Source organism: Actinia tenebrosa, unplaced genomic scaffold (assembly GCF_029948245.1).
Source record: "Actinia tenebrosa isolate PJP-AT-01 unplaced genomic scaffold, QUT_ActTen_1.0 PGA_scaffold4__44_contigs__length_22323623, whole genome shotgun sequence".
Taxonomy (NCBI): domain Eukaryota; kingdom Metazoa; phylum Cnidaria; class Anthozoa; order Actiniaria; family Actiniidae; genus Actinia; species Actinia tenebrosa.
In genome coordinates, this window is record NW_028292581.1 from 14,989,576 (window position 1) to 15,012,639 (window position 23,064).

Sequence of the window (23,064 nt, forward strand, 5' to 3'; positions counted from 1 at the left end):
AACCTAGCTAAATTATCAAATAAAATGAGTAATCGAATAATGAAGGTTATTTTTTGAACGAATAGCCAATTACATTGTTATTTTTTAATAGCATATATATTGTAATTATAGGTCAATTTCCGCCGTCCCAAAACCGTTAAAGCCGTTGCTACGCAAGGTCGCCAGAACGCGAACCAATGGGTAACCCGCTACTACATAACCTACAGTTTCGATCGAGTACGATACGTTCCTTACAAGTCTCTTGGACGAACAAAGGTGAGGAGGAGGCTAAATAAACCATGATCATTCTTGTGATATCCTTTCTTCGGTTTTAAAGAAAACTTTTAATTTCTGCCCTACAAACCACTTTGAAAGTAAGACTTTGTTGTTCTTCTGTTCGCCAATCAAATGAAAACTTGATAGGTAAATCGTTTCCAGAATATATTGGTAAGTTCGTGCAAATTATGTTTTTAATATATTTTAACCAATTCATTTACATTTTTAGATATTTGCTGCCAATCGTAATCGTAATTCAGTGGTTCTTAGACGACTACGACCAGCCATCAGAGCTCTAAGTATTCGCATCCACCCCGTCAGCTGGAAGTCACACATTTCCATGAGACTGGAGCTGTACGGAAGGAACGCAGGTTTGTTGATCTTCTTGTTTGAGGAAAGTGTGCATAAGTTATCTCAAATTCCTTCCTCGAAAAATGGTCTGGCACACTTTTTTTTTCTTTTCAAAAGTTTAATGATTTTTATCGCAGATATAATCTTATTTTTGAGAAAGGTTTCGATGAAGAGGATATATTCTCATTCTAAAATTAACACCATTATAATTTTCAGCTATAAATCGTTTGCCTCTTGGTGTTGAAGACCGTCGTATTCCAGACCGTGCTTTCAGCTCATCTTCCATTTGGGACCGCAAACACAGAGCTGCAAATGCTAGGCTCAACTTATATCGACGAGGACAAGCAGGGGCCTGGTGTGCAAGACACAACCGACGTGGACAGTGGCTTCAAGTTGATATTGGAAGTCTTGCCCGAGTTACCGGTATTGCTACCCAAGGACGAAAGGACTATAATCAATGGGTGAAAAGCTTCTACGTAAAGTATAGTACAAATGGAAGACGATTTATACCCTACAGACATGGAAGAAGAACGGTGGTAAGCAAATAACCGTCATTATTTTATTTTTCTTCATTTTCTGAGGTTTAATGAAATTAAGAAAGGAAGACCAAAAATATGATCCTTTATAAAATTACTCTTGATGCATTGTGGATTATTAGGTTATGGATGAAAGAAAAACATATTATAATTTAATAGGTTATGGATTTAAAACGCTGTTTTCTTTCTACCTGTATAGATATTCCGTGGTAATCGTAACAGGAATTCCATAGTATACAACCGATTTGTTCGTCCTCTGAAAGCACGTTTTGTACGTGTTTACCCAAGAACCTGGCATGGACACATTTCTATGAGGTTGGAACTGTATGGACGACGATACGGTTAGTACTGCATTCATTGAACAATGGCTTTTTGGATGGTTTCTTTCTGTGTTTTGGAATAGTATTCATAATAAATCCAGTACAATTAAGCTTGCATTGGTAGAAGAAGGACTATAGAAAAAGAGCCATAATTCTACTTACTTCTTCTGTGTGTGTAAGGGAGCTGTGGATTAGAGCTATGCCCTGAGTATCCGGTCTTTTAAGAGCTACTAAAGTGAAAAGAACTAATTGACAGACATTGTTTCTATTAACCTACTAAAACTTCACTGTTATCTATATTAGCTCGTCCACGTCCTCGTATATTTCCAAGTGGAATTTCCAATGGCCGTCTGCCCAACAAATACATCACAGCATCCAGCCAATGGGACAAAAACCACGCCCCATGGCTCGCTCGTCTGCACCGTAAACGACGTGGACGTCTAGTTGGAGGATGGTCGGCCCGTAGAAATAACAGGGGACAATGGATTCAGTTTAACTTGAGATCACCAAAGAGAATCTACAAGGTTGTGACTCAAGGACGAAGCGATACGAATCAGTGGGTGAAAAGCTTTATCATCCGCTACAGTCAAGATGGAAGACGATGGGTGTGGTACAAAAGAAACAGTGTAACAAAGGTAAAAATAAATTTGTTTCTGTATATTGTGATTTATTAATACTAGCTTTAGGAAAATCGATTAAAAAAAAAAAAATCACACAAAAGCCTTTTTTAAACATAGTCCTTTGCTGATGTTTTTTTCGGAATGGCCTAATAATAGGACGTTTGCATTATGGCGTCATTTGAATCCCACTTCCATGATGCTTCGCGTATTTTCTTTCTAATTTAAATTTGTATTTCCCTGTAAGACAATTGGTGCTAACTACCTGAACAAAAGAAAGTGTGCAAGGGAGCCTGGTAGAAGACGTCAATGACGCCATCATGCAAACGTCCTTTTTGGGTGCCATGCATAGTAGGGGACCCCTTGTCGTTTTGTTTTATTACCTGAAATTTTAAAATGATTTTTTTCCTCTATTTTTTTTATATATTAGGTTTTCGCTGGCAACCGTGACAGAAACTCTCTAAAAGAAAATGTCTTCAGTCCAACGATCACAGCTCAGTATGTAAGAATCTACCCAAGAACATGGCAACGACATATCTCCCTTAGAACTGAGTTCTACGTCAGACCAGCCAGTAAGTTATAGTTTTCCACGAAAATGGAATATGTGATGACTCAGAGTGATTACTGTGTTGTAAATATTCAGTTTGTGGATCTAGCCTACAACTTGCTTTCAAAACGATGGGCTATTCAGAAACTAAAATCCAACATCCATATTTCAACTTATGAATCGTTATGATGTATAAATCTGTTGGGGAGAAAATGTTGGTATAAATGATTTTTTATCCTTTCAAAGATATAGACCCCTTGTACTAATTCCCAATCAAATTGGGGAGTCAAAATTAAAAAAATCTTTCAACTTGAGGATTGAAATATTTTATGTTGTTAATATGTTCAATTGTCTTTATCCCCAGGTAGGAATTTAGGGCCTGTTGTGTGAAGTGTATTGTAATACCATAATGTTTTTCTGTTTTTGTTACCAGGTCGTTATGTTTTGCCATTGGGCATCGAGGATGGAAGGATACCTTCAAAAGCTATTAGAGCTTCATCACAATGGGACGGCAACCATGGACCATCACGTGCTCGACTCAACACTGTTCGACGTGGAAGGAAGACAGGAGCATGGTCTGCTAGAAAGAATAATAGACGACAATGGATCCAAGTTGACTTTGGAAGAGCTACCATCATCAGTAAGATTCTTACCCAGGGTCGTCAAGATGCGAACCAGTGGGTCAAGTCATACACTGTATCGTACAGCAACAATGGAAGACGCTTCAGACCCTATAGAGTAGGAAGAAGAGTGAAGGTAGGTTGATAGCTTATAAAATTGAAACGTTTAAAGAACTTCTTGAATTCATTATATTAATTTGATGTTTTTAAGGTGTTCCTTGGTAACAGAGACAGGAACACTGTTATTGTTCGTCGCTTGAGGCCTTACATCCGAGCTCGATTTATCAGAATCAATCCACGAACCTGGCAATCGCACATCTCTATGAGAATAGCGTTCAGAGGAAAACGATTAGGTAAGTTACATAATTTCATTTTATAAGCAAAAATGAAAGAAAGAAAACACAAGACTCTTTTATTTACAGGAATAAAAAAACCTCGCCTCCGTGCCCTTGGAATGCAGAGCGGTCGCATCCGTAACAACCAGATCCGTGCATCCTCAAACTGGGACCGTAACCATGGTGCCTTCTTAGGTAGACTCAACAGACGTGCACGAGGAAGATATCAAGGTGGTTGGTCAGCAAGATATAATAACCGTAATCAGTATATTCAGGTGGGATACTAGTGCCATATTCAGTCTCTTAAGTATCCTATGAGATTTGATTTTTATTAAGTAATTTTACTATATTTTTGTTTTATCTTGTGGATTTATTTGTTAATATTTCTCATCTTAAAGGTTAATTTCCGTCGACCCAAAACTATCTCAGCGGTTGCTACACAAGGTCGCCAGAACGCCAACCAATGGGTTACTCGTTACTACATCACTTATAGCCTAGATACTGTACATTATATTCAATATAAGTCACGTGGTCTAGTAAAGGTAAAGAAAATATTCTACCTAGTGTAGTTTTACATAGCCTTTTTACAAACTGGTTATTAAAGGATTGGCGAAATACTAGTTCCCTCCCTCAGTAAAAATTAGCTCTTGAATTGAGTGTTGTGTGTTCTAAATATAGAGTGTGGTGGTCAGTAGTGTGTGTGGAGGGAAACTCACGGAAGAGCCCCTTACGGGGATTGATGGTTGTAAAATATAGGTTTTTCTTCATAAATTCACGAGGTTAATGATGTATATATAAGCATCAAGAATTTACCAAAACTTTAACTAATTGCCGGATTGAATGGAACAGCTTGTTTTATAATGACATTTTTTCTTCTTTCGTTTTGTGACTACATCAATAAGAAAAATTCAATGATGTTTGAGTATATAAAGTTCATTTTCTATTCGATAAAAACATCGTTTTCAAGACAATATATTGTCTTATCTACTTGAATATACTCTATTAAAATGGTTTTTCCTTGGCATCTTTGAAGGTGTGGCAATACTTTACTGTATGGGAATTTATTATATCTCCTCAGGTATTCCGTGGAAACAGGAACCGCAACGGAATAGTTCGACACGTGCTCAAACCAAACATCAAAGCAAAAAGCATTCGTATTCACCCAGTCAGCTGGAAAAGTCATATCTCCATGAGACTTGAGCTGTATGGACGAAACGCTGGTATGTAAAGCATCCTTCATGTTGGTTCCAGAACGTCTAGTCTCATAAAACCCTTTTGATGACTTTTGATTCTATAAAATTCTAATTTATTGCACGTTAAATCATCTTATTATTTCAGCAACCAGATCTCTTTCTCTTGGAGTCGAAGATGGCCGTATTCCTGACTCAGCTTTAAGCGCCTCGTCCATGTGGGACCGCAAGCACAGACCAGCAAATGCCAGACTCAACTTATATCGAAAGGGACAAGCTGGTGCAGTGGTGTTCAAGACACAACAAATATGGCCAGTGGCTGCAAATTGATATTGGAAGCCTTGCCCTCGTGACTGGTATTGCTACCCAGGGACGACAAGACCATAGTCAATGGGTGAGAAAATACCGACTGAGGTACAGCAGAAACGGACGACGTTTCCCGTTTTATAGAGCTGGAAGAAGGATTTATGTAAGTCTAATTTCTTGTACTCATACTAAAATTTTTGGATTGAAACTTAGTCTAAAATTAGAATTGTTAGAATTATTAGAAGTATCTATAGATTAGTACTTGTAGATTAAAATCGAAGGAAATTTAGACAAATTTGTAAACAGCATGCTTTATTACAGAGTTTACGTGGCAACAAAGACAGGACTTCCGTGGTTTTCCACCGTCTACGACCCTTCTCTGCTCGATATGTCCGCATCTACCCACAATCCTGGCACCGTCATATGTCTATGAGAGTTGAACTGTATGGTCGCCGATACAGTAAGTTATACTAAAATTAAAACATGAAATAATGGTTCGTTTTATTTTACAGCTTGTGTATTAATTTTCTTTGTGTTATAAAGCTCGTACTCGTAAACCTGCTGCATGTGGTATTTCCAACAAGCGACTACCCAACAGATACATCACAGCATCAAGTCAATGGAACCGATACCACGCCCCATGGCTCGCTCGTCTGCACCTGAAGCGAAGAGGCAGGTACATGGGTGGATGGTCTGCCAAGAGAAACAGACGTGGAGAATGGATTCAGTTTGACTTGAGAAGGTTCAAAAAGATCTACAAGATCGTCACCCAAGGTCGTAGCCACGCCAACCAGTTCGTCAAGAGTTACATTGTTAAGTACAGTTTGGACGGTCGACGCTGGATGCCCTACAAAGTGAACAGTGTGGTTAAGGTATTTATATTATGTTCATTAACTTACAGCGGATTGAAGAAATATGCGTATATTATCTAATATCTTTCGGTCAGCTTCCTTAAAGAGGTCTTATACTTCTTCTTCATCCGTGTAGCAAGCATGCCTTTCAACATTATTTCTTCATATGTCGACGTTTGACATGAGTCTAAGAAACCATTTGCAAAATAAATTAGTAAAAACTCAACAATAACATAAACTGGTCATTATGTGTTATATAGGTACTTCCCGGAAACAGGGATCACAAGACAGTCAAACAGAATGTGTTTAACCCACCCATCATCGCTCGTTTTGTTCGTATCTACCCATGGACTTGGCATGCACATGTGTCGCTGAGGGCTGAGCTGTATGGCTTCAACCAACGTAAGTGGTCGAAAGGTTACGAGTTCTACTAGTCAGTTATAAATATCTAACTAGCTAAAAACTAGTGTGAGCTGCGTCGGTGTTTCTAATGAAACAGTAATGATGAAAAGGTAAATTATACACCGTGAAAAGATGAAAGAACTTACTGACGTTTCGGACGCTAGTCCTTCGTCGGAGTAAAAGAGGAAGGACTAGCGACGAAGGACTAGCGTCCGAAACGTCAGTAAGTTTTTTCATCTTTTCACGGTGTATAATTTACCTTTTCATCATTACAGTTATAAATATCTATTTTTTTTATTTCTATTGGAAATATTTTCTTTGTTTTTTTTTTCTTTGTTTTTTTTTTTTTTTTTTTTTTTTTTTTTTGTTTTTTGTTTTTTTTGTTTGTTTGTTCGTTTGTTCGTTTGTTTGTTTGGTTTGTTCGTTTATTTGTTTGCTTGTTTGCTTGCTTGCTTGTTTATTTGCTAGTTTTACTTTTACGCCAACTAACGAAAAGTAATATTATACAGGTAAAAACAACGTTCCTATTGGTCTGGAAGATGGCAAGATCCCTAACTTTGCCATCAGGGCCTCCTCACAGTGGGATGGTAACCATGCACCATATCTTGCTCGTCTTAACAACATTAGACGAGGAAGGAAGGTTGGTGGATGGTCTTCCAAAAAGAACCAACGAGGACAATGGATTCAGGTTGCTTTAGGATCATACACAACCATCACAGGCATTCGTACTCAAGGTCGTCAAGATGCCAACCAGTGGGTCAAAACATACACTGTAGCTTACAGCAACAATGGAAAGCGCTTTAAAACATACAGAGTTCGTAGACGTGTTAGGGTAAGTAACCGAATGAATATAGCAGTCATAGAATTGAGGTTATTAGAAATTGGTTGATATATTTCGGTCTTTAGTTCGTTTGCATTCGAACGTATACCTAAATGTTTGTAAACGGGTACTTTTTATAATCTTTCTAGGTGTTCCAGGCAAATAGTGATCGAAACACCGCCGTAACTCGTCGACTAAGACCAGCAATTCGAGCTCGTTACGTCAGAATCTATCCAAGAACCTGGCAGGGTCACATGTCACTGAGAATGGAAGTACTTGGAAAACGAAAACGTAAGTATTGGATGTAGTCAACAATATGCTATTCTTATTTTCGGGATTAGGCAACACAGACAAATCCCGTAAAATTCAAAAAAAGATATATGTCAAACACTAGGTTCACATTTGCACTTCGTCTGATTTTATTCAGTAATGTTAGCCTCCTTTCTAAAGAATGTAAACCCTGACAACTTAAGGTTCCTTTAACGATTTATAGAAAATTGCTGTTTAAAGTGCCACTACGAGGAAATTTTGATGTCTCCAATCTTTAGTGTTTAATAACATGTAAAAGTACTTTGGAAAGGAAGAAAACTGGCGTTTTTCTTTATTTTTCTTTTTTTGCTAGCATTTTTGGTTCGCGAGATATTCAAGTTTTAAGTTTATCATAATATGTGCTAATCAGGAGGTTGATGATATCATATTATGTGATGATTGTCATACAAACTTTGCAGTATACTTGTCATGAAACATGAAACATAAAATACACAAACTGTGGTTGCTATTACAACACACTGGTGTCCAGGCCTCTAACAACAATTTCACCTTTTCAGCGACTGCTTCGTTATTTTTTAAATTCAGCAGAAAATTGTTTGGCTGAATTTGTGTCTACGACCGTAACAGATGTTTTAACCTAGCCTTGTTCGATACCCATCTCTCGTTAAGGTAGACGTTTCAAAAACCTGAATTTTAAGGAGGTTTGATCTGAAACCGAGGCTGTTTCTATGGCAACAATTTTGAAGAACAGATAGAGAAATGTAATACTAGTAAATTTGTTTGAAAAAGGAAATTGACATTTTAGTTCACTATGAAAGGTTTTTCAATCCAGCCAAAAAATGAGCAAGTCAGAAATTTGATCGTAGTGGCACTTTAAGGTGCAGATAATTTAATAACCCACTTCAATTTACACAGAGAGACCAATAAAACCTCCAAGACGAGCAAAAGCACTCGGAATGCAGAGCGGTCGTATCCGTAACAACCAGATCCGTGCATCCTCAAACTGGGACCGTAACCACGGTGCCTTCTTGGGCAGACTAAACAGACGTGCACGAGGAAGATATCAAGGTGGTTGGTCAGCAAGACACAATAACCGTAACCAGTACATACAGGTAAAAGAGAATGCATTTAAATGATCACCAATATTCATGATGAATATATTCAAAGTACCTCTTAATTGACTTCGGCATTAAGAAATATATTAAGCTTTTCGTTTTAGATTGTTTAATCTAAAAAATACGGGATGGTAAGGGAACAAAACCACATGACAAAGGTTTAAATAAAATAATGAGGACAAATTAATTTATTATTTTGTTTGACGGATAAAAATATCTGAGTGAAAAGTAAGCGTTTTCAGATACTCACATTGAGAGCGTTTTTTGAACAATCATATGCGCGCATTTAACCTCAGTTTTTCATTTAATATTTTTTAAATAATTGTTATATGATATTTTTTTCAAGGTGACTTTCCGTCGTCCTAAAAAAGTTACAGCTGTTGCAACACAAGGTCGCCAGAACGCCAACCAGTGGGTTACAAGTTATTACATAAGCTTCAGTTTGGACAAAGTTCACTTCACACCATTTGTATCACAAGGTCGAGTTAAGGTAAAAACTGAAATTCATTTCGTAGGTATCAAGGTGTCAAGGTTAAATAACATTTTTTATTTTTTTGTCAATAATTGCGTATGATAGTAAAATACAGCTCTTTCAAAAAAGGTCGGAAAGGAGAACGGCGATAGGTAAAAAGCGAGCACTAGCACCTACTGGTAGGCAAATGAGGCCGAAAACTAAGATTTTCTCGCTCAAATAGGCGACTACCGAACTGTGGCCATGTGCTTCTCATCTTGATATCACACCTGAAAAAGCGTGCTCAAAATTCGCGCTTACTCTTTTAATGGCTTTTAAATGGTGAAAATATATATGTATAGATAGCGTTATGTCATGGGAATCATGGGTGCGGTGAAATGCTAATGCGCATCCTCTGTGCAACCACTAGTACGACCCGGTTTAGAGTCCTGTGATATGTTGAGTTCACATATTTGATGGTTGTCTCCTGTGCTTCGAGGGTTTTTCCTCCGAGTTCTCCGTTTCTTAATCCCTCCAAAAAATCAACTTCTAAATTGTAATTCGATCGATCGGCTGCCTTACCAATTGGGTTGGAAAACCTGTTAGGCACTTAGCCAGGAATGGTGAATGCTTTATATCTAGATTTTGGTCACACAATTCCTAACCTCATTTTTCACGAAACTGTCGTCATTGTCAAACCTCGTGTTGGTTTATTGGTTCCACAGACTCAAATGCTGCATTGGTAACTGAAACTTCTTTTTTTCAATAGATATTCAGCGCAAATCGCAATCGTAACACAGTGGTACGTCGACAAATCCGACCCGCTATCAGAGCATTGAGTGTTCGTATCCATCCCGTCAGCTGGAAGTCACATATTTCCATGAGACTGGAACTTTATGGAAGAAATGCAGGTTAGTGGTTTCATTCAGTCTTCGAAGGTAACTGTCATCTAGACTTGGTCCATGAAACTTCCATGAACTTATTTTAATATGCAAATATTATTTTCAGCTAAGAATCGTTTGTCTCTTGGCGTCGAAGACCGTCGTATTCCAGAACGCGCTTTCAGTTCATCTTCAAACTGGGACAACAACCACAGAGCATCAAACGCAAGACTCAACACCGTTCGACGAGGACGTAGAACAGGAGCGTGGTCTGCTAGACACAACCGACGTGGACAGTGGCTTCAAGTTGATATTGGAAGTCTTGCCCGAGTTACCGGTATTGCTACCCAAGGACGACAAGACGCAAATCAATGGGTCACAAGCTTTTACGTGACGTATAGTACAAATGGCAGACGATTTATACCCTACAGGCATGGAAGACGAACAGTGGTTAGTAAAGACTCCTTTGAATTTTGTTTTATTATTTAACTTCCTTGTCTCATTTTTCGCTTGTAAAATTTTTGCGCTGTTTAAATTTTTGCTTTTACGATTTTTTTTTTTTAAAAGGTTTGGTTTTTATACTGTGATATTTCTCCTTTTAGATATTCCGAGGAAATCGTAATAGAAATTCCATAGTTTTCAACCGATTTGTTCGTCCTCTGAGAGCAAAATTTGTACGAGTTTACCCAAGAAGCTGGCATGGACACATTTCTATGAGGTTGGAACTGTATGGACGAAGATACGGTTAGTTCACTTAAATTCTCATTACAAACCCCTCGCTATAATGCACATTTTATACAATATGTCACTTGTTTTGAAGGTGAAAAGTCCTATTTTACTGCGAAAACTTTAAGTAAAATTTATTCTTTCAAAAAGGTGTCGTCGATTATCATCACGATCATGTGTTCCTAATGTACCATATATGTTGTTGTGTAACAACAAATGGGATAGTATTTGATGAAAGGATCCTTTGTCATTGGATGTAATTTACTTGTGCATAACATCATATTTTCTACATTTAATGGTAAAAATATATATTACTTTCTGCCTCCCACCTCCCTGCTTCAAGTGGCTCTTCTCAAAGGGCTTATCAAAAAACTACTCTGAAACAACAATTAGGAATGTTTTGAAAATGACTCAAATGCATTAAATTTGAGACATCGACTATTTTTTATGTACAAATATGAAAAACAAAAACATATTTCCCTGTTATTATATTTTAAGCTCGCCGTCCTCGTATATTCCCAAGTGGTATTTCAAATGGCCGTCTACCCAACAAATACATCACAGCATCCAGTCAATGGGACAAAAACCACGCCCCATGGCTTGCTCGTCTGAATCGTAAACGACGTGGACGTCTAGTTGGAGGATGGTCAGCTCGTAAAAATAATAGAAGACAATGGATTCAGTTTAACTTGAGAACGCCAAAGAGAATCTACAAGATTGTGACTCAAGGACGTAGCGATGCGAACCAGTGGGTTAAAAGCTTTACCATTCTTTACAGTCAAGATGGAAGACGATGGGTGCCCTACAAAAAGAACAGTCTCACTCAGGTAAAATTGTTAATAACAGAATAATAACTTATTTGTTTAATTGTTTAATTGTCCCACGAAGAGGCATGTTAATGCTACAAGTTTTTCAGTTGTCAAAATATAGTGTTAAAAAATAACATCACTCGACATCGACAAAGATCTTGGAGGGAACAGGATTGCGGGGGATTTCCGAGTCTATACTTTTTCCCGTTTTTTAAATAGTGTCTTATATTTTACGATCTCGTCCCCTACCCTCCGCCTATTTTTAAGGTGCTCTGCGGTCTTTGTGAGAGGAGACACGAGCTTCCATAGGCCTTAATTCCTACATCTGATTCTCTTTATAACAGGTTTTCCGTGGAAACCGAGACAGAAATTCGCTGAAGGAAAATTACTTTAGCCAACCAATCGTAGCTCAGTATGTGCGAATCTACCCAAGAACATGGCAAGGACACATCTCTCTGAGGGCGGAGTTCTACGTCAGGCCAGCTTGTGAGTATATATAAGAAGTTCCTTCTTGCCTTGTTGTCGGTCACAATTTTCCTATTATTGTATGTATGCTTATCGATGCTAACGACCAAGTAAGCATGCATGTTTTATTAGAAAATGATAGTAATGTTTCTGAAAATATTTCTGGTAAATTTTCCATTCCTATTCAAAGCTCGTTATGTCCTACCTCTGGGTATGGAGGATGGCAAGATTCCTTCCAGAGCCATCAGAGCTTCATCACAATGGAACAGCAACCATGGTCCATCACGTGCTCGACTCAACACTGTTCGACGTGGAAGGAAGACAGGAGCATGGTCCGCTAGAAAGAATAATAGACGACAATGGATCCAAGTGGACTTTGGAAGAGCAACCATCATCAGTAAGATTCTTACCCAAGGTCGCCAAGATGCGAACCAGTGGGTCAAGTCATACACTGTATCGTACAGCAACAATGGAAGACGCTTCAGACCCTATAGAGTAGGAAGAAGAGTAAGGGTAAGTCTTATTTTATGGTCAAATATTGCCTTTGACATTTTTTGGTATATGTATACATGCGCCCAGTATAATAACACTAGGGTACAGAAAACTTTTTCTGATTTTTCTTGAGTGTTTATTGAAATTAATAATAAGATGGTGTCTTTAATTTTGTAGGTGTTCCTTGGTAATACGGATAGAAACACGGTTGTTGCTCGTTTCTTGAAGCCTTACATTACAGCGAGATTTATCAGAATCCATCCTCGTACCTGGCAATCACACATCTCTATGAGAATAGATTTTAGAGGAAGGCGAAAAGGTATGAATATTGTTAGGATACAAGGATCTTTGAGGCAGGGAACGTACCTTTAAACTTTATTGAAGGCTTCTGAATACTTGTCCTACCAGTTACGCGACTCAACTTAACTGGCTTACAACATAATTCTGATTTCTTTTAACTATCTCGAAGAGAGATGCTGTCCCAAACAAAACTCCTAAACACTTTGGCTTCTAACCATAATAATACCTAATTTCAAGTAGGCTCGACAGTTAGTGCGACAGCTATTTCCGATTTCAGGGAATTCCCATTATCGAAATCTTCTCAGCGTGTCCACACCCAACTTTTCCATTCCATGAGTAGTCCAGCTTTCACTTTACTACAAATATCAATCATTATCGAAAACTATCAAAATGTCTTATATTATCGAATATTGAAAAATGTAGAAAAGCGTGGCATAAGGATATGTCTATAGCTCCATATATTTACAAAAGAGTAAAAGCTGGCTTGTTTCTATGGTAATAGATGGGGTCGTTAACTTGTTGTGAGAAATGAACACTCTGAATAGTTTTTCATCTGTCAGTACGTTATTATCGTACATTGAAAGCTTAAACTTGAGCAACATATTAAAACTTATTTGGTGTTTATTTTTTAAACCATTTATAGGAGTAAGACGCCCAGTACCATTACGAGCTCTTGGAATGCAGAGCGGTCGTATCCGTAACAACCAGATCCGTGCATCCTCAAACTGGAACCGTTACCACGGTGCCTTCTTGGCCAGACTAAACAGACGTGCACGAGGAAGATACCAAGGTGGTTGGTCAGCAAGATACAACAACCGTAACCAGTATATACAGGTAATAAAATCTTAAATGATGTTTTATTCCCAGTATTTATCGGCTTTGGAAATCAAAAAGCATAGTTCGGGGTGTAAAGGTTTTGGGGATCATTGGAACCTTGGATGGCAGAGCTTTTCCATTTCTCCTTCGATCCTATAAAGCAGTCCCATTATCTTTTGTCGCTAGACGTCTTCCCTTGAATGTCATAAAGGGAAATTGTATGCAAGTCTATATATACATTTTCCATCCTTATTATCAAGTTATTCCACAACTTTTTCTTTTTGTATAATTTTGAAATTTTATATTTTTATTTAAGGTGAAATTCCGTCGCCCCAAAACTATTACAGCGGTTGCAACACAAGGTCGACAAAACGCCGACCAATGGGTAAAAGGCTACTACATCACTTACAGTCTGGATAACTTACATTACACTCCATATCTATCGCGTGGTCGAAGAAAGGTAACTAAGTAGCGAATCTCTCATTAAGTGATTGTCTACACACTTGCGAGTGCGTTTTAGTTAACTTATGTTTTTTCATAATGTACTAGGGGAAAATGTGCTAGGGGAAAATATCTATTCCCAAATTTTGAATAGTGCTCTGTTAAGGAAAAGTACAAAATATTACACCGTTATTGGTGACACCAAATAAACGAATACATAAAGACTTTTATTTTTTATGATTCTACGTGGCATGGGTGGCTTAGGCTGCGAAAGCGTCGTCTTTCACCGCCGTGAGTCGAGTCGCTGGTTCGCCACCTGTGAATTGAGTGTGCATATTGCGTTTTTTGATGTGTTGCTCTCTCCCGCGCCACTAGAGTTTTTCTCCGGGTTCTCCGGTTTTCCTCCCTCCGTAAAAATCAACATTTGAGTCGAGCGTTGTGTGCATAAAATAGTAAATCTAGTGGTAGTGAGTGTGAGTGAATGCAGGCCCACAACAGCAAAAGCTGCCAGAACAATCAGCCTGCTCTAAATAATAAAAAAAATCATATATACATGTCCTCAAATGTCATTAATCATAATCTTTCGCTGAAAGTTTGTAATAATTATTTTGCGTAAAGGTATTCCGTGGAAACAGGAACCGCAACGGAATAGTTCGACACTTACTGAAACCAAATATCAAAGCAAGAAGCATTCGTATCCACCCAGTCAGCTGGAGAAGTCATATTTCAATGAGACTTGAACTATATGGAAAAAATGCTGGTATGTTTATCTGTATAAAGGCATTATAATTACTTTGGGGATGTCAATGGGGGAAAATGTTTTGTGGTAGCTCGCTAGCTAGCTGTTAATTACTGAGTACCGACTCTGTATTCGACTCGTACTTTCAGGAGACTTAAGTTGCAATTTATACGCGAGGTTTTATTACAACGAAGATAAAGTCAAACCGACCAAAAATGTTGTTCTCAATAGATATGAACGTTATTTATTAACTATTAATTCCTTACTAGAGCATGATGCCGGATCCATACTTAATCCACGTAGTTTCTCGCTATGGAATTTGAATGGGGTTTAAAATTGACACTTAAACATTTTTCTATGAAACGAGTAATTGAAAAAACTCTATACAGACATTTTTATCTCAAATTGTAACATCATTATCTTCTTCGCTTCTCTTTAGCTACCAGATCATTGCCTCTTGGAGTCGAAGATAGGCGTATTCCTGACTCAGCTTTAAGCGCCTCGTCCATGTGGGGCCGCAAGCATAGACCAGCAAATGCCAGACTCAACTTATATCGACGAGGACAAGCAGGAGCGTGGTGTCCTAGACCTAGCAGATATGGTCAATGGTTACAGATTGATATTGGAAGCCTGGCTCTTGTGACTGGTATTGCTACCCAGGGAAGACACGACTATAGTCAATGGGTGAAAAGATATCGACTGAGGTACAGCAAAGATGGACGAAGATTCCCATTCTACGGAGCCGGCAGAAGCATCTATGTAAGTTTATAATATAGCTTGGATAATACGTGCACTCTCATTGGGTAATTCACACACGAAGCCTATGCTCTATTTCAGCGGTAGAGATGGTTTTTGATTTACAGATCACAATACAGCAGACTTCCCAGTGCATTTCAACTCCAAAGTCTAAGTAAAATATAAAGAAACTATCCATTTTCGATGTGTTTTTTAAGCTTGATTATATATTATGTGGCAAATAAACTTATCACAAAAGCCACAAAAAAAAAAAAAAAAAAAAAAAAAACGACCAAAAAGGCTAAAATACGATAATAAGCTTCCGGCTCGTGATTTTGAAACGTTTACTCGTGTTACTTCCAACATCCAGCTTCTTCTGTTTCACCGGTAGTAATAGGACCTTATCTTCTATTGCTTAAATATTTTTCGTTTTGATAAAAATCCAAATTAAAAAAAAAAGGATTGCTAAAAAATAGATGTTATTTGCTGTTCTAAATGGCATACGTTTGAATTACATTTTCAGAGCTTCCGTGGTAACAGAAATAGAAATTCGGTCGTATACCACCGTTTACGACCCTTCTCCGCTCGCTATGTACGTTTCTACCCACAATCCTGGCACAGAAGTATCGCAATGAGAGTGGAAGTGTATGGTCATCGATATAGTAAGTTGGAAACCTCGTATATTATCATATCGTAAATTTATGTATGAGCTACAATAGCAGCTTGTTTTGAAAATCACAGACTCACTTGCACAGGCTTACCCGCGATTGTAAGTAAGCTATTAAAAAATACCATCAAAATTTTGTGGAATTTCATCACAGTGGTAACGTTCAAGCTGCACATTCTTTGCATTGCAGTTGACTTTTGCAAATGATTTGCTCCTACGCGAGGCTAAGCCTGGGAGATGAGTCTATAGTCATAAAATGCAGCGGTATTCTTAAAGAACCAAACAAACCATTCTGCGTATATAAAGTGCAAAAGGCCTCTTCGGGCTTTTAGTATAATTTATATTTCAAAAGCGTATTACTAGATTTTCTGCCACAGCTTATGTATGTAATGTATAAAAAATTGCACATACCTTTTTCTTTATATATGCATTCGCTAATTCCTTCCACTGCCGTTACATAAAGTATTTATTTATTTATTTATTTTTTATTTTTTGCTCTAAAGCTCCAAATCCCCTAGAGAAATAACTTGCTTTTCGTTCTTTGTAATTTTAAGTATCAAATAACCTCATGAATATGCCTTTTTTTGCAGAAAAACCTCGTCTACCTCGCCCTTGTGGTATTTCCAACAAGCGTTTACCCAACAGATACATCACAGCTTCTAGTCAATGGGACAAAAATCACGCCCCATGGCTCGCTCGTCTAAACCTGAAGCGAAGAGGCAAGCACATGGGTGGATGGTCTGCCAGGAGAAACAGACGTGGAGAATGGATTCAGTTTGACTTGAGAAGGTTTAAAAAGATCTACAAGATTGCCACTCAAGGCCGCAGCCACGCTAACCAGTTTGTAAAGAGCTACATTGTCAAGTACAGTGTGGACGGACGACGCTGGGTGCCCTACAAAGTGAACAGTGTGGTTAAGGTATTGCATCATCTTCAAAAGTAAAAGACGCAATTTTCTTCTCAAATCGATTCGCTATTTTTCTATTTATAACCACGCCGACTGCATTCATATAGATTAATACAAAGAATCCTATCCTCAAGAGCATGACACTTGGGCTAAAATGGGGAAAACATTACAAACATTACGCCCTTATGGTCTGGCTTTGTCATCTGTTGTTGTTCTTTTTACTCTGTTGATCTTTTATAAATCTCTATTTCAAAAAAAAAGTTAATAAAAGTTTTGTTGCTTAATCGCATATTGCATACCATGCCCGAAAGGCACTTTTTCCAAACTTTTTTTGCACGTTTTCTCGGCATATTTTCTTCTTGCTGATTTTGAAATATGCCTTAAAACTGTGGGAAAAAGCCGTTGCAGAGGTGATACAGTGTGCAATGGCGTTACCAGTTGCTACAATCCGTTGCAAATTGTAAAGGTTCTGGGAAAATTGGACGGTGTAACAAGGCCTTAAGAGATTTAAGCGTAAAACTCATGTTGAAGTGCATCTCATTAAACATTATTTAGTTCTGAAGAGAGACAATATGAATTCAACATTCATGCTAGGAGCATTTCCTAAAAAACACGTGAAATTGAATTGAATATTTGCTGTTTTCGCATAAAGGTACTCCCTGGTAATAGAGATCGAAACACAGTGAAAGTGAACTTACTTAACCCTCCAATCATCGCACGCTTTGTTCGTATCTACCCATGGACTTGGCATGCACATATGTCGCTGAGGGCTGAGCTGTATGGCTTCAACCAACGTAAGTTTATGATCCACTTTAAGTGATAATCTATACAATAATTAAGGCATTATGAAGGACCCTATAGACCGATTTCAATAATTGCCGCCATTGAATTTCAAAAATAAAAGCCAATATTCAAAACAATAAACACCACCTTCAAAAAGGACATGCAGAAATGTGTAATTTTGGAAATTTTTGGTATTTTTATGACGTAGAATTCCAGCGAAGTTATTTGGATTGAAAATCAAAGAGATTTTTATGTATGCAGTCATTTCAAATAAGAAATGACTTTAGAGTACATTCTGGTATTAAAACGGTCATCATAAGCCTTTTCAACATTCCATGAATGTAGTAAAGGCAGTAAACTAGGGTTCCCTTTCAGATATTGATCCACGTCAACTAACGATCAACTCAGTAACGATCAACAACTATTAATTTTCATTTCAGGAGTCAACAGCATCCCTCTTGGTCTGGAAGATGGCAAGATCCCTAACTATGCCATCAGAGCCTCCTCACAGTGGGATGGTAACCATGCACCATATCTTGCTCGTCTTAACAACATTAGACGAGGAAGGAAGGTTGGTGGATGGTCTTCCAGAAGAAACCAACGAGGACAATGGATTCAGGTTGCTTTAGGATCATACACAACCATCACAGGCATTCGTACTCAAGGTCGTCAAGATGCCAACCAGTGGGTCAAAACATACACTGTAGCTTACAGCAACAATGGAAAGCGCTTTAAAACATACAGAGTTCGTAGACGTGTTAGGGTAAGATTTTTTCTATATATTACTAGTTCAGTTAATACACGATCACCTGCGTTGAACTAAGGCTTTTGAGGTATTAAACCATGTCGACGGTATAAGAGTTATCATAAAAGACGTCCAGTCAATGAACATCTTAAATACTATTGCCCTTTGCCCTTTGGCGGCTTATCAAGGAGTAAACAAATTGTCCCAAGGGTAAAGGAGCATAGATGAGTAAAAAGTATTACAGAAAGCGTATTTCGGTTTTTAAGGTGTGGTGTTTTTTTACAGGTCTTCTTGGGAAATAGTGACCGAAACACTGTCGTAACTCGTCGACTAAGACCAGCAATTCGAGCACGTTACATCAGAATCTATCCAAGAACGTGGCAGGGTCACATGTCCCTGAGAATGGATGTACTTGGAAAGCGAAGGCGTAAGTAGAAATATTAATTTAAAAAAGGGATATTCGTCGATTTGATCATGGGCAACGGTAGAAAAAAAAGAGGTTCTGAAATGCAAAGGCTCTGAATCGTTAATGAATGTTATGTAACGTTTAATTTAATTACAGAAGGAGCAATTAAGCCTCCAGTATCATTCCGTGCCCTTGGAATGCAGAGCGGACGCATCCGTAACAACCAGATTCGTGCATCCTCGAACTGGGACCGTAACCACGGTGCCTTCTTGGCCAGACTAAACAGACGTGCACGAGGAAGATATCAAGGTGGATGGTCAGCAAGACATAATAACCGTAACCAGTTTATACAGGTAAGATTGGTTTGCTTTGAGTGTGTTTTAAAGATAATGTATAGACATATAAACATTTCTATTTAAATTTTAGGTGAATTTCCGTCGACCTAAACGAATCACGGCAGTTGCCACACAAGGTCGCCAGAACGCCAACCAATGGGTTACCAGATACTACATATCCTATAGTTTGGATAAAATACATTATACGTCATTCATGTCTGGTGGTCGAAGAAAGGTAAGTAAACACAGTTCTTCTTAGTGTTTGACTTTTGGATCATTGCTGTGAAATCACAATATATACCTCGTGATCATGGACAATGGCAAACATAAAACTGGTATAGAATGTTTTCTTTTATTGCGACGTTTAATCAGAAAAACATACTTTTGTCAATTTTTAGTGCCGGTCCCAATTTTTGTAACAAAATAAATTAAATTAATCACTGGCATTTTTTTGTAGATATTCACTGCCAACCGTGATCGTAACACAGTTGTTCGTCGACGAATACGACCAGCCATCAGAGCTCTGAGTGTTCGCATTCACCCTGTCAGCTGGAAATCTCATATTTCCATGAGACTCGAACTGTACGGAAGGAACGCAGGTATGTTGATCAATGTAAAATAATCAAATAGAGGTTTTTCGTATGTCGTCATGGCAGCCATTTTTGATGGTAAAACAAAAGAATTTTTTTCATTTGGGGAATAAATTCTCATGTCATGCCAAGACATTGCACTGTTCCTGTCCACAAACATGGCTGTCATGGAAAACCTCTATTCATAAATATTCTCGCCTACAAAGTATATTGGTTCTGCAATGAAAATATTTGCAGTGTCATTGGATTTTTTCAACTTCTTTTCTTTATCTCCTGATTTTCATTTCATTAAAATGATTTAAGTAACCTAGTGCATACCTCTACCTTCATTTTAACCCCTTAGTTGGAATAGCACAAGCTTTTCAATTTGCGTCCCTCACGTCGTTTACGGACACTCTTTCAGTTAGTTTGAAAATTGGTCATTTTTACTAAACTGCAGCTGGTTACAAAACATTGAAAGTTCTTTGCTCTAGAGAGTAGAAATTTAAGAAATGCATCATGGCTGTAAAACTGGTATTTTTAGGTATACATCGTTTGCCTCTTGGTGTTGAAGACCGTCGTATTCCAGCACGCGCTTTCAGTGCCTCATCCATCTGGGACCCCAACCACAGAGCATCAAACGCAAGACTCAATTCTATTCGACGAGGACGTAGAACAGGAGCGTGGTCTGCTAGACACAATCGACGTGGACAGTGGCTTCAGGTTGATATCGGAAGTCTTGCCCGAGTTACCGGTATTGCTACTCAAGGACGACAAGACGCAAATCAATGGGTGAGAAGCTTCTACGTTACGTATAGTACAAATGGCAGACGATTTATACCCTACAGGCATGGAAGACGAACAGTGGTAAGTATTCTCATGCAGAAGTATTTGTTTAGATCTATGGATCGCGACACCAATACGAAGACAGAAGAAAATATACAGCCCAACCAAACTAAGCATAGGTCCATCAAATATTTACATATAGTAAAAAAACGGAGGTCACTGATTCTTTTTCTTTTAATTATTAGCTTAATCTTTTTTTCCGTTTTTGTACTGGAAGGTTATTTTAAAATCTCAAAGCTAAACTGGACCATTTTCTTTAAAAAAATAATGCTTCCTAAAAACCATTATTTCTTAAAATTGTTCATTTTCCCTATCTTACTTTTTGTTGGGATAACAAAATTCAGCTTATCCTCGTGTGAACTTACTGCAATTTTCACAAAAATGCGAACTTTGTGTCTGCGAGCTGCACGCTGAAATTTGGTTTTTCGCTGCCGTCAATCAAAGCTAATCAGTCGATACCTTTCATATTTTTGACTGACGGCAGCGAAAAACCAAATTTCAGAGTGCAGCTCGCAGACACAGTAACTGATAAGTATTGCAGTAACTGATAAATATATTATAATGTATGTTTTTCGTGATTTCCCTTATTTGCAAAAGAGTTTGTTGCCCGAGAACTCTTTTATTCTATTCATTCTTACTGTATTTCTGTATTCCCATATTTACCTATATGTCTTTGCAAGTTATAGGCTTTTAACACAAGCTATGATTCATAAAAAATAAGTCTTTGATAAACTTTTTCTCTAGATATTCCGAGGAAATCGTAACAGGAATTCCATAGTATACAACCGATTTGTTCGTTCTCTGAGAGCACGTTTTGTACGTGTTTACCCAAGAAGCTGGCAGGGACACATTTCTATGAGGTTGGAACTGTATGGACGAAGATATGGTGAGTTTATTTGAGTTTCTAACGAATCATTCTTAAAAGATACTTATAAGTTTTAATAATGCAAGGTCGAGTGTGACTAAATTTAAAGAAATGCATTTTTATATTTTAAGTTCGTCGTCCTCATATATTCCCAAGTGGTATTTCCAATGGCCGTCTACCCAACAAATACATCACAGCATCCAGCCAATGGGACAGAAACCACGCCCCATGGCTCGCTCGTCTGAATCGCAAACGACGGGGACATCAAGTTGGAGGATGGTCTGCTCGTAAAAATAACAAGAGACAATGGATTCAGTTTAACTTGGGATCACCAAAGAAGATCTACAAGGTTGTAACTCAAGGAAGAAGCGACGCAAACCAATGGGTTAAAAGCTTTACCATCCGTTACAGTCAAGATGGAAGACGTTGGGTGTCCTACAAAAAGAACAGTCTTACCAAGGTACGATTTATTTTCATTTTCACAACTTTAAGAGGAACACATTTTTAACGTCTCACTATTTTTATTCACTAAACCAGATCTTTCCCGCAAACCGTGACCGAAACTCACTAAAGGAAAACCTCTTCAGGCCATCAATCACAGCTCAGTTTGTACGAATCTACCCAAGAACATGGCATTCACATATCTCCCTTAGGGCTGAGTTTTATGTGGGAAGAGCATGTGAGTAATAATACTGTTAGTCACAAATTTTGAATATATATTGCCACATCATGGACATTAATGCCGAAGTTAAGAAACATTAATAGGGTAGACATTGAACGTAGTGGAATGCGGATGCATTACAATAGTCATTACACATTACACAGCAGCTCGGCGGCGATCTAAACATAAAATAACATAAATACCGATCGAAGCTACGAAACATTCATGTGGAAAATTTTGAAGGTCAAGCAATACAGATGCAGTACAATAGCCTTTACACAGAAGCGCGGCGGCGACGAAATCAAATACTCAGACTGTATGCTCAAGACTGGGTTGCTTCCGTTTCAACAAAATTATCTGCTATCAAGAAAAGTTTTATTTTTGAGCTGAGAATTCAAGTCGATCCTATTCTGTATTTTCAGCTCTCAACGAGTTACCTTTGGGTATTGAGGATGGAAAGATTCCTTCTTTGGCAATAAGAGCTTCATCGCAATGGGACCGCAACCATGGTCCATCACGCGCTCGACTCAACACTGTTCGACGTGGAAGGAAGACAGGAGCATGGTCTGCTAGAAGGAATGATAGACGACAATGGATCCAAGTTGACTTTGGAAAACCAACCATCATCAGTAAGATTCTTACTCAAGGTCGTCAAGATGCGAACCAGTGGGTCAAGTCATACACTGTATCGTACAGCAACAATGGAAGAAACTTCAGAACGTACAGAGTCCGTCGCCGCGTCAGGGTAAGTTGAGGATGTAAATAATTGTAAAACAACACATGGTGATTCAGCTTGCAAGATTAAATAGCTTACAATTTACAGCAAAATTTATAGAGAATTTATTTACAAAATATTGATCTAAAAATTCCGTCATATTACGATGGTTTCA

At 38.1% G+C, this 23,064-nt stretch overlaps 1 protein-coding gene across 1 annotated transcript in view; it reads left to right on the forward strand.

Annotated features, from left to right (window-relative positions):
• The window catches only part of LOC116297801 (uncharacterized), a 63,073-nt gene that overhangs the window by 30,901 nt on the left and 9,108 nt on the right, over positions 1 to 23,064 (forward strand). Inside the window, 44 exon segments of the mRNA XM_089036276.1 lie at positions 112 to 255; positions 485 to 626; positions 823 to 1,142; positions 1,342 to 1,483; positions 1,766 to 2,097; positions 2,510 to 2,651; positions 3,060 to 3,382; positions 3,458 to 3,599; positions 3,669 to 3,856; positions 3,980 to 4,123; positions 4,660 to 4,801; positions 4,920 to 5,089; positions 5,091 to 5,240; positions 5,399 to 5,537; positions 5,621 to 5,949; positions 6,189 to 6,330; positions 6,840 to 7,162; positions 7,300 to 7,441; positions 8,336 to 8,532; positions 8,882 to 9,025; positions 9,756 to 9,897; positions 9,995 to 10,317; positions 10,470 to 10,611; positions 11,092 to 11,420; positions 11,747 to 11,888; positions 12,058 to 12,380; positions 12,537 to 12,678; positions 13,303 to 13,493; positions 13,792 to 13,935; positions 14,535 to 14,676; positions 15,095 to 15,414; positions 15,914 to 16,052; positions 16,648 to 16,976; positions 17,617 to 17,758; positions 18,188 to 18,510; positions 18,778 to 18,919; positions 19,055 to 19,251; positions 19,325 to 19,468; positions 19,691 to 19,832; positions 20,347 to 20,669; positions 21,393 to 21,534; positions 21,645 to 21,973; positions 22,051 to 22,192; positions 22,597 to 22,919. Of these exon segments, the coding sequence (XP_088892402.1) occupies positions 112 to 255; positions 485 to 626; positions 823 to 1,142; positions 1,342 to 1,483; positions 1,766 to 2,097; positions 2,510 to 2,651; positions 3,060 to 3,382; positions 3,458 to 3,599; positions 3,669 to 3,856; positions 3,980 to 4,123; positions 4,660 to 4,801; positions 4,920 to 5,089; positions 5,091 to 5,240; positions 5,399 to 5,537; positions 5,621 to 5,949; positions 6,189 to 6,330; positions 6,840 to 7,162; positions 7,300 to 7,441; positions 8,336 to 8,532; positions 8,882 to 9,025; positions 9,756 to 9,897; positions 9,995 to 10,317; positions 10,470 to 10,611; positions 11,092 to 11,420; positions 11,747 to 11,888; positions 12,058 to 12,380; positions 12,537 to 12,678; positions 13,303 to 13,493; positions 13,792 to 13,935; positions 14,535 to 14,676; positions 15,095 to 15,414; positions 15,914 to 16,052; positions 16,648 to 16,976; positions 17,617 to 17,758; positions 18,188 to 18,510; positions 18,778 to 18,919; positions 19,055 to 19,251; positions 19,325 to 19,468; positions 19,691 to 19,832; positions 20,347 to 20,669; positions 21,393 to 21,534; positions 21,645 to 21,973; positions 22,051 to 22,192; positions 22,597 to 22,919 (9,054 nt within the window).